At 40.0% G+C, this 14,353-nt stretch overlaps 1 protein-coding gene across 1 annotated transcript in view; it reads left to right on the top strand.

The window, feature by feature from the left end:
* Positions 1-411: 411 nt before the first annotated feature.
* Positions 412-14,353, top strand: part of LOC130300282 (PC-esterase domain-containing protein 1A-like) — a gene marked incomplete at its 5' end in the record, with an annotated part of 51,947 nt that continues 38,005 nt past the window's right edge. The window contains 3 exon segments of the mRNA XM_056551529.1: positions 412-483; positions 723-824; positions 1,105-1,176. Coding sequence (XP_056407504.1) covers positions 412-483; positions 723-824; positions 1,105-1,176 — 246 coding nt within the window.

Below are 14,353 nucleotides of genomic sequence, written 5' to 3' on the forward strand. Positions count from 1 at the left end.
ACCATCTACTGTTATATATATGTATAACATTAGAGCTGGAGAGACTATATGACATTTTGAGGTGAAGATGTATCATTGCAGCTTTTGTCAGTGGTGCTGCAGTAGCTAAAGCTATATGTTGCAGTAGATGGCTGTATATCTTGCAGTAATAGGCAGTTTATGTTGCAGTAGACAGCTATATATATATATATATATGTTGCAGTAGGTGGCTATATGTTGCAGTAGATGGCGGTATATGATGTAGTTACTGGATGGCGGTATATGATGCAGTAGATACCAGTAAATAGTAAATCTCCATAAATAGTGCCGCCACTGTGTACACATGTCCATGTAGGTTCTCACTGTATATATATGTAGTATAGTGGTGTCCAGGGGACTGACGTTACATTAATGGTGTTTTTTGTGTTTCAGCTCTTTTCCCCTTTGGGACTGATATTCCACAAATGCCCGATACCATGACCCCCGGCTTCTTCGGTCCTCCAGGTAATACCGCACAGTCAGTGTCCATGGGGGATATATAGGGGTGTGTGAATACAGGTGTAGAGAGGTGAAGGGACATTATAATAAAGTAAGAGACACAACGTGGGAATTATTACGTGGTAAGGGGCACAAAGGGGGTATTATTACTTTTTAGGGGGTGTCACTTATTTATCAGTACTATTACCACCACTAGTACTATTATTATGGTGCCAGTAACGTTAGATTTTCCCCCGGTGTTTTAGGCTTTAATGGTCATTTCGCGCCTCCTCACCCGTTTGCATTGAGAGGAGATCCCTATCCCGGGCCGCACCCCTCAATCCAGGAGCAAGAGCGCTGCACCCAGGGTAAGACCGCCATCTCCTCTCCACAGCAGCCATGTCTATTCTGGACTATAGGACAACCATGTAGTATCACAACCCGCGACCTCTCACTGGTGCCTCATATACAGTATGGGGTGGAATGTGATCCTTAGAATGTCCCAGTATAATGCTCAGCATCTCCACCCAGCATGTTATAGGGAATCTCCATAAATAGTGCCGTCACTGTGTACACACATGACTGTGTAGGTTCTCCCTGTATATATCCTGTATACTGGTTATATTGATGGTGTTTTCTGTGTTTCAGCTCCTTTCCCCTTTGGGACAGATGGTCCTCTACTGACCGCGGACATAGGCCACAACTACTTCTCTCCACAAGGTAATGCCGCACAGTCAGTGTCCATGGGGGGGGGGGGGGGGGGGCTCTGCCTCTGCTGGGAGCTTCTTCATGTGCTGAGGAAGGAGACTGACTGCAGCACTACTGTCACTACTACTTACAGAACTACTACCACCAGCAGCTCTACAACTAGTACTATTACCCCTACTACCACCAGCAGCTCTACAACTAGTACTATTACCACTACTATCACCAGTACTATTACCACTACTACCAGTACTATTACCACTACTATCACCAGTACTATTACCACTACTACCAGTACTATTACCACTACTATCACCAGTACTATTACCACTACTATCACCAGTACTATTACCACTACTATCACCAGTACTATTACCACTACTACCACCAGTACTAGTACCCCTACTACCAGTACTATTACCACTACTACCAGTACTATTACCACTACTACCACCAGTACTATTACCACTACCACCAATAGTATTACAACTACCACCAGTACTATTACCACTACTATCACCAGTACTATTACCACTACTACCAGTACTATTACCACTACTATCACCAGCACTATTACCACTACTACCAGTACTATTACCACTACTACCACCAGTACTATTACCACTACTACCACCAGTACTATTACCACTACTACCACCAGTACTATTACCACTACTACCAGTACTATTACCACTACTACCACTACTACCAGTACTATTACCACTACTAAAACTACTACCAGTACTATTACCACTACTACCACCAGTACTATTACCACTACCACCAATAGTATTACAACTACCACCAGTACTATTACCACTACCACCAATAGTATTACAACTACCACCAGTACTATTACCACTACTATCACCAGTACTATTACCACTACTATCACCAGTACTATTACCACTACTATCACCAGTACTATTACCACTACTATTACCACTACTACCACCAGTACTAGTACCCCTACTACCAGTACTATTACCACTACTACCAGTACTATTACCACTACTACCAGTACTATTACCACTACTACCAGTACTATTACCACTACTACCACCAGTACTATTACCACTACCACCAATAGTATTACAACTACCACCAGTACTATTACCACTACTATCACCAGTACTATTACCACTACTACCAGTACTATTACCACTACTATCACCAGCACTATTACCACTACTACCAGTACTATTACCACTACTACCACCAGTACTATTACCACTACTACCACCAGTACTATTACCACTACTACCACCAGTACTAGTACCCCTACTACCAGTACTATTACCACTACTACCAGTACTATTACCACTACTACCAGTACTATTACCACTACTACCACTACTACCAGTACTATTACCACTACTACCACCAGTACTATTACCACTACCACCAATAGTATTACAACTACCACCAGTACTATTACCACTACTATCACCAGTACTATTACCACCAGTACTATTACCACTACTATCACCAGTACTATTACCACTACTATCACCAGTACTATTACCACTACTATCACCAGTACTATTACCACTACTACCACCAGTACTATTACCACTACTATCACCAATACTATTACCACTACTATCACCAGTACTATTACCACTACTACTACCAGTACTATTACCACTACTACCACCAGTACTATTACCTCTACTATCACCAGTAATATTACCACTACTATCACCAGTGCTATTACCACTACTACCAGTACTATTACCACTACTATCACCAGTACTATTACCACTACTATCACCAGTACTATTACCTCTACTATCACCAGTACTATTACCACTACTATCACCAGTACTATTACCACTACTACCACCAGTACTATTACCACTACTATCACCAGTGCTATTACCACTACTACCACCAGTACTATTACCACTACTATCACCAGTGCTATTACCACTACTACCAGTACTATTACCACTACTACCACCAGTACTATTACCTCTACTATCACCAGTAATATTACCACTACTATCACCAGTGCTATTACCACTACTACCAGTACTATTACCACTACTATCACCAGTACTATTACCACTACTATCACCAGTACTATTACCACTACTATCACCACTACTATCACCAGTACTATTACCACTACTACCACCAGTACTATTACCACTACTACCAGTACTATTACCACTACTATCACCACTATTACCACTACTACCGGTACGATTACAACTACCACCAATAGTATCACAACTACCGCACAGTCAGTGTCCATGGGGGGGGAGGGGGGTCGATGTATAGAGGTGGGGGCCTCTGCCTCTGCTGGGAGCTTCTTCATGTGCTGAGGAAGGAGACTGACTGCAGCACTACTGTCACTAATACATCCAGAAATACTACCACCAGCAGCTCTACAACTAGTACTATTACCCCTACTATCACCAGTACTATTACCACTACTATTACCCCTACTATCACCAGTACTATTACCACTACTACCAGCTGTACTATTACCACTACTATCACCATTACTATCACCAGTACTATTACCACTACTACCAGTACTATTACCACAACTACCACCAGGGCTATTACCACTACTACCACCAGTACTATTACCCCTACTATCACCAGTACTATTACCACTACTACCAGTACTATTATCCCTACTATCACCAGTACTATTACCACTACTACTAGTACTATTACCACTACTATCACCAGTACTATTACCACTACTATCACCAGTACTATTACCACTACTATCACCAGTACTATTACAACTACTATTACCCCTTCTATCACCAGTACTATTACCACTACTACTATTACCACTACTATTACCACTACTACCACCAGTACTATTACCACTACTATTACCACTACTACCACCAGTACTATTACCCCTACTATCACCAGTACTATTACCACTACTACAATCAGTACTATTACCACTACTACCAGTACTATTACCCCTACTATCATCAATACTATTACCACTACTACCAGTACTATTACCCCTACTATCACCAGTACTATTACTCCTACTATCACCAGTACTATTACCACTACTACAACCAGTACTATTACCACTACTATCACCAGTACTATAACCCCTACTATCAACAGTACTATTACCACTATTATCACCAGTACTATTACCACTACCACCACCAGTACTATGATCACTACTAAAACCAGTACTATTACCACTACTACCACTACTATTACCACAACTACCACCAGTACTATTACTACTACTACCACCAGGACTATTACCACTACTACCACCAGGACTATTACCAATACTACCAGTACTATTACCACTAATACAACCAGTACTATTACCACTACTACCAGTACTATTACCACTACTATCACCAGTACTATTACCACTACTACAACCAGTACTATTACCACTACTACCAGTACTATTACCACTACTACCAGTACTATTACCACTACTATCACCAGTACTATTACCACTACTTTCACCAGTACTATTACCACTACTACCACCAGGACTATTCCCACTACTACTACCAGTACTATTACCACTACTACCACCAGTACTATTACCACTACTATTATCACTACTACCACCAGTACTATTACAACTACTATTACCACTACTACCACCAGTACTATTACCCCTACTATCACCAGTACTATTACCACTACTACAATCAGTACTATTACCACTACTACCAGTTTTATTACCCCTACTATCACCAATACTATTACCACTACTACCAGTACTATTACCCCTACTATCACCAGTACTATTACCACTACTACAACCAGTGCTATTACCACTACTACCAGTACTATTACCACTACTACCACTACTACCAGTACTATTACCACTACTATCACCAGTACTATTACCACTACTATCACCAGTACTATTACCACTACCACCACCAGTACTATTATCACTACTAAAACCAGTACTATTACCACTACTACCAGTACTATTACCACTACTTCCACCAGTACTATTACCACAACTACCACCAGTACTATTACCACTACTACCACCAGGACTATTACCACTACTACCAGTACTATTACCACTAATACAACCAGTACTATTACCACTACTACCAGTACTATTACCACTACTATCACCAGTACTATTACACTACTACTACCAGTACTATTACCACTACTATTACCACTACTATCACCAGTACTATTACCACTACTTTCACCAGTACTATTACCACTACTATCACCAGTACTATCACCACTACTATCACCACTACTATCACCAGTACTATTACCACTACTACCACCAGGACTATTCCCACTACTACCACCAGGACTATTCCCACTACTACCACCAGTACTATTACCACTACTACCACCAGTACTATTACCACTACTATCACCAGTACTATCACCACTACTATCACCAGTACTATCACCACTACTATTACCAATACTATCACCAGTACTATCACCAGTACTATCACCACTACTACTACCAGTACTATCACCACTACTACAACCAATACTATTACCACTACTATCACCACTACTATCACCACTACTATCACCAGTACTATTACCACTACTACCACCAGGACTATTCCCACTACTACCACCAGTACTATTACCACTACTACCACCAGTACTATTACCACTACTACCACCAGTACTATTACCACTACTACCACCAGTACTATTACCACTACTATCACCAGTACTATCACCACTACTATCACCAGTACTATCACCACTACTATCACCAGTACTATCACCACTACTATTACCACTACTATCACCAGTACTATTACCACTACTTTCACCAGTACTATTACCACTACTACCACCAGGACTATTCCCACTACTACTACCAGTACTATTACCACTACTACCACCAGTACTATAACCACTACTATTACCACTACTACCACCAGTACTATTACCCCTACTATCACCAGTACTATTACCACTACTACAATCAGTACTATTACCACTACTACCAGTTTTATTACCCCTACTATCACCAATACTATTACCACTACTACCAGTACTATTACCCCTACTATCACCAGTACTATTACCACTACTACAACCAGTACTATTACCACTACTACCAGTACTATTACCACTACTACCACTACTACCAGTACTATTACCACTACTATCAACAGTACTATTACCACTACTACTACCAGTACTATTACCACTACTACCACCAGTACTATTACCACAACTACCACCAGTACTATTACCACTACTACCACCAGGACTATTACCACTACTACCACCAGGACTATTACCACTACTATCAGTACTATTACCACTAATACAACCAGTACTATTACCACTACTACCAGTACTATTACCACTACTACCACCAGGACTATTCCCACTACTACTACCAGTACTATTACCACTACTACCACCAGTACTATTACCACTACTATCACCAGTACTATCACCCCTACTATCACCAGTACTATTACCACTACTATTACCACTACTACCACCAGTACTATTACCACTACTATTACCACTACTACCACCAGTACTATTACCCCTACTATCACCAGTACTATTACCACTACTACAATCAGTACTATTACCACTACTACCAGTACTATTACCCCTACTATCACCAATACTATTACCACTACTACCAGTACTATTACCCCTACTATCACCAGTACTATTACCACTACTACCAGTACTATTACCACTACTATCACCAGTACTATTACCCCTACTATCAACAGTACTATTACCACTACTATCACCAGTACTATTACCACTACCACCACCAGTACTATTATCACTACTAAAACCAGTACTATTACCACTACTACCAGTACTATTACCACTACTACCAGTACTATTACCACTACTACCACCAGTACTATTACCACAACTACCACCAGGACTATTACCACTACTACCACCAGGACTATTACCACTACTACCATTACTATTACCACTAATACAACCAGTACTATTACCACTACTACCAGTACTATTACCACTACTATCACCAGTACTATTACCACTACTACCACCAGTACTATTACCACTACTATCACCAGTACTATTACCACTACTTTCACCAGTAATATTACCACTACTATCACCAGGACTATTACCACTACTACCACCAGTACTATTACCACTACTATCACCAGTACTATCACCACTACTATCACCAGTACTATCACCACTACTATTACCACTACTATCACCAGTACTATCACCAGTACTATCACCACTACTACTACCAGTACTATCACCACTACTACAACCAATACTATTACCACTACTATCACCACTACTATCACCACTACTATCACCAGTACTATCACCACTACTACTACCAGTACTATCACCACTACTACAACCAATACTATCACCACTACTATCACCACTACTATCACCAGTTCTATCACCAGTATTATTACCACTACTATCACCAGTACTATTACCACTACTATCACCAGTACTATTACCACTACTATCACCAGTACTATTACCACTACTATCACCAGTACTATTACCACTACTATCACCAGTACTATTACCACTACTATCTCCAGTACTATTACCACTACTATCACCAATACTATCACCAGTACTATTACCACTACTATCACCAGTACTATTACCACTACTATCACCAGTACTATTACCACTACTATTACCACTACTATCACCAGTACTATTACCACTACTATTACCACTACTATCACCAGTACTATTACCACTACTATTACCACTACTATCACCAGTACTATTACCACTACTATCACCAGTACTATTACCACTACTATCACCAGTACTATTACCACTACTATCACCAGCAGCAGTCTGCCTGATAGAGTCCTCTGGCTGTTACTCTCTTTTCCGGCAGTGTTGCGGAGCAGACGTTACACATGTGCTGGAGGAACGTTGTATTTATTATTGATAAGAAGTAGAGACTATAAGACAAAGGTCAGATGTGAAGCACGGCTCAATTACTATACTATTGCCACTACTACAACCAGTACTATTACCACTACTACCAGTACTATTACCACTACTACCAGTACTATTACCACTACTATCACCAGTACTATTACCACTACTATCACCAGTACTATTACCACTACTATCACCAGGACTATTACCACTACTACCACCAGTACTATTACCACTACTACCACCAGGACTATTACCACTACTACCAGTACTATTACCCCTACTATCACCAGTACTATTACCACCACTACTACCAGTACTATTACCACTACTATCACCAGTACTATTACCACTACTATCACCAGTACTATTACCACTACTATCACCAGTACTATTACCACTACTATCACCATTACTATCACCAGTACTATCACCAGTACTATTACCACTACTATCATTAGTACTATTACCACTACTATCACCAGTACTATTACCACTACTATCACCAGTACTATTACCTCTACTACCACCAGTACTATTACCACTACTATCACCAGTACTATCACCACTACTATCATCAGTACTATTACCACTACTATCACCAGTACTATTACCACTACTACCACCAGTACTATTACCACTACTATCACCAGTGCTATTACCACTACTACCAGTACTATTACCACTACTATCACCAGTACTATTACCACTACTACCACCAGTACTATTACCACTACTACCAACAGTACTATTACCACTACTATCACCAGTACTATTACCACTACTACCACCAGTACTATTACCACTACTATCACCAGTACTATTACCACTACTACTACCAGTACTATTACCACTACTACCACCAGTACTATTACCTCTACTATCACCAGTAATATTACCACTACTATCACCAGTGCTATTACCACTACTACCAGTACTATTACCACTACTATCACCAGTACTATTACCACTACTATCACCAGTACTATTACCTCTACTATCACCAGTACTATTACCACTACTATCACCAGTACTATTACCACTACTACCACCAGTACTATTACCACTACTATCACCAGTGCTATTACCACTACTACCACCAGTACTATTACCACTACTATCACCAGTGCTATTACCACTACTACCAGTACTATTACCACTACTACCACCAGTACTATTACCTCTACTATCACCAGTAATATTACCACTACTATCACCAGTGCTATTACCACTACTACCAGTACTATTACCACTACTATCACCAGTACTATTACCACTACTATCACCAGTACTATTACCACTACTATCACCAGTGCTATTACCACTACTACCACCAGTACTATTACCACTACTATCACCAGTACTATTACCACTACTATCACCAGTACTATTACCACTACTATCACCAGTACTATTACCACTACTATCACCAGTACTATTACCAGTACTATTACCACTACTACTATTACCAGTACTATTACCACTACTATCACCAGTACTATTACCACTACCACCAGTACTATTACCACTACTATCACCAGCAGCAGTCTGCCTGATAGAGTCCTCTGGCTGTTACTCCCTTTTCCGGCAGTGTTGCGGAGCAGACGTTACACATGTGCTGGAGGAACGTTGTATTTATTTTTGATAAGAAGTAGAGACTAGAAGACAAAGGTCAGATGTGAAGCACGGCTCAATTACTATACTATTGCCACTACTACAACCAGTACTATTACCACTTCTACCAGTACTATTACCACTACTACCACCAGTACTATTACCCCTACTATCACCAGTACTAATACCACTACTACAATCAGTACTATTACCACTACTACCAGTTTTATTACCCCTACTATCACCAGTACTATTACCACTACTACAACCAGTACTATTACCACTACTACCAGTACTATTACCACTACTACCAGTACTATTACCACTACTATCAACAGTACTATTACCACTACTACTACCAGTACTATTACCACTACTACCACCAGTACTATTACCACAACTACCACCAGTACTATTACCACTACTACCACCAGGACTATTACCACTACTACCACCAGGACTATTACCACTACTACCAGTACTATTACCACTAATACAACCAGTACTATTACCACTACTACCAGTACTATTACCACTACTACCACCAGGACTATTCCCACTACTACTACCAGTACTATTACCACTACTACCACCAGTACTATTACCACTACTATCACCAGTATTATCACCAGTGCTATCACCCCTACTATCACCAGTACTATTACCACTACTATTACCACTACTACCACCAGTACTATTACCACTACTATTACCACTACTACCACCAGTACTATTACCCCTACTATCACCAGTACTATTACCACTACTACAATCAGTACTATTACCACTACTACCAGTACTATTACCCCTACTATCACCAATACTATTACCACTACTACCAGTACTATTACCCCTACTATCACCAGTACTATTACCACTACTACAACCAGTACTATTACCACTACTATCACCAGTACTATTACCCCTACTATCAACAGTACTATTACCACTACTATCACCAGTACTATTACCACTACCACCACCAGTACTATTATCACTACTAAAACCAGTACTATTACCACTACTACCAGTACTATTACCACTACTACCAGTACTATTACCACTACTACCACCAGTACTATTACCTCTACTATCACCAGTAATATTACCACTACTATCACCAGTGCTATTACCACTACTACCAGTACTATTACCACTACTATCACCAGTACTATTACCACTACTATCACCAGTACTATTACCACTACTATCACCATTGCTATTACCACTACTACCACCAGTACTATTACCACTACTATCACCAGTACTATTACCACTACTACCACCTGTACTATTACCACAACTACCACCAGGACTATTACCACTACTACCACCAGGACTATTACCACTACTACCAGTACTATTAACACTAATACAACCAGTACTATTACCACTACTACCAGTACTATTACCACTACTATCACCAGTACTATTACCACTACTACCACCAGTACTATTACCACTACTATTACCACTACTATTACCACTACTATTACCACTACTATCACCAGTACTATTACCACTACTACCACCAGGACTATTACCACTACTACCACCAGTACTATTACCACTACTATCACCAGTACTATCACCACTAATATCACCACTACTATCACCAGTACTATCACCACTACTACTACCAGTACTATCACCACTACTACAACCAATACTATCACCACTACTATCACCACTACTATCACCAGTTCTATCACCAGTATTATTACCACTACTATCACCAGTACTATTACCACTACTATCACCAGTACTATTACCACTACTATCACCAGTACTATTACCACTACTATCACCAGTACTATTACCACTACTATCACCAGTACTATTACCACTACTATCTCCAGTACTATTACCACTACTATCACCAGTACTATTACCACTACTATCACCAGTACTATTACCACTACTATCACCAGCAGCAGTCTGCCTGATAGAGTCCTCTGGCTGTTGCTCTCTTTTCCGGCAGTGTTGCGGAGCAGACGTTACACATGTGCTGGAGGAACGTTGTATTTATTATTGATAAGAAGTAGAGACTATAAGACAAAGGTCAGATGTGAAGCACGGCTCAATTACTATACTATTGCCACTACTACAACCAGTACTATTACCACTACTACCAGTACTATTACCACTACTACCAGTACTATTACCACTACTATCACCAGTACTATTACCACTACTATCACCAGTACTATTACCACTACTATCACCAGTACTATTACCACTACTATCACCAGGACTATTACCACTACTACCACCAGTACTATTACCACTACTACCACCAGGACTATTACCACTACTACCAGTACTATTACCCCTACTATCACCAGTACTATTACCACCACTACTACCAGTACTATTACCACTACTATCACCAGTAATATTACCACTACTATCACCAGTACTATTACCACTACTATCACCAGTACTATTACCACTACTATCACCACTACTATCACCAGTACTATCACCACTACTACTACCAGTACTATCACCACTACTACAACCAATACTATCACCACTACTATCACCACTACTATCACCAGTTCTATCACCAGTATTATTACCACTACTATCACCAGTACTATTACCACTACTATCACCAGTACTATTACCACTACAATCACCAGTACTATTACCACTACTATCACCAGTACTATTACCACTACTATCACCAGTACTATTACCACTACTATCTCCAGTACTATTACCACTACTATCACCAGTACTATTACCACTACTATCACCAGTATTATTACCACTACTATCACCAGTACTATTACCACTACTATCACCAGTACTATTACCACTACTATCACCAGTACTATTACCACTACTATCACCAGTACTATTACCACTACTATCACCAGTACTATTACCACTACTATCTCCAGTACTATTACCACTACTATCACCAGTACTATCACCACTACTATCACCAGTACTATTACCACTACTATTACCACTACTATCACCAGTACTATTACCACTACTATCACCAGTACTATTACCACTACTATCACCAGTACTATTACCACTACTATCACCAGCAGCAGTCTGCCTGATAGAGTCCTCTGGCTGTTGCTCTCTTTTCCGGCAGTGTTGCGGAGCAGACGTTACACATGTGCTGGAGGAACGTTGTATTTATTATTGATAAGAAGTAGAGACTATAAGACAAAGGTCAGATGTGAAGCACGGCTCAATTACTATACTATTGCCACTACTACAACCAGTACTATTACCACTACTACCAGTACTATTACCACTACTACCAGTACTATTACCACTACTATCACCAGTACTATTACCACTACTATCACCAGTACTATTACCACTACTATCACCAGGACTATTACCACTACTACCACCAGTACTATTACCACTACTATCACCAGTACTATTACCTCTACTACCACCAGTACTATTACCACTACTATCACCAGTACTATCACCACTACTATCATCAGTACTATTACCACTACTATCACCAGTACTATTACCACTACTACCACCAGTACTATTACCACTACTATCACCAGTGCTATTACCACTACTACCAGTACTATTACCACTACTATCACCAGTACTATTACCACTACTACCACCAGTACTATTACCACTACTACCACCAGTACTATTACCACTACTATCACCAGTACTATTACCACTACTACCACCAGTACTATTACCACTACTATCACCAGTACTATTACCACTACTACTACCAGTACTATTACCACTACTACCACCAGTACTATTACCTCAACTATCACCAGTAATATTACCACTACTATCACCAGTACTATTACCACTACTATCACCACTACTATCACCAGTACTATCACCACTACTACTACCAGTACTATCACCACTACTACAACCAATACTATCACCACTACTATCACCACTACTATCACCAGTTCTATCACCAGTATTATTACCACTACTATCACCAGTACTATTACCACTACTATCACCAGTACTATTACCACTACTATCACCAGTACTATTACCACTACTACCACCAGGACTATTACCACTGCTACCAGTACTATTACCACTACTACCAGTACTATTACCACTACTATCACCAGTACTATTACCACTACTACCACCAGTACTATTACCACTACTATCACCAGTACTATTACCACTACTACCACCAGTACTATTACCACTACTACCACCAGTACTATTACCTCTACTATCACCAGTAATATTACCACTACTATCACCAGTACTATTACCACTACTATCACCACTACTATCACCAGTACTATCACCACTACTACTACCAGTACTATCACCACTACTACAACCAATACTATCACCACTACTATCACCACTACTATCACCAGTTCTACCACCAGTACTATTACCACTACTATCACCAGTACTATTACCACTACTATCATCAGTACTATTACCACTACTATCACCAGTACTATTACCACTACTACCACCAGTACTATTACCACTACTATCACCAGTGCTATTACCACTACTACCAGTACTATTACCACTACTATCACCAGTACTATTACCACTACTACCACCAGTACTATTACCACTACTACCACCAGTACTATTACCACTACTATCACCAGTACTATTACCACTACTACCACCAGTACTATTACCACTA

The sequence above is a fragment of the Hyla sarda genome, unplaced genomic scaffold, assembly GCF_029499605.1.
Source record: "Hyla sarda isolate aHylSar1 unplaced genomic scaffold, aHylSar1.hap1 scaffold_1073, whole genome shotgun sequence".
In the NCBI taxonomy this organism is placed as follows: Eukaryota; Metazoa; Chordata; class Amphibia; order Anura; family Hylidae; genus Hyla; species Hyla sarda.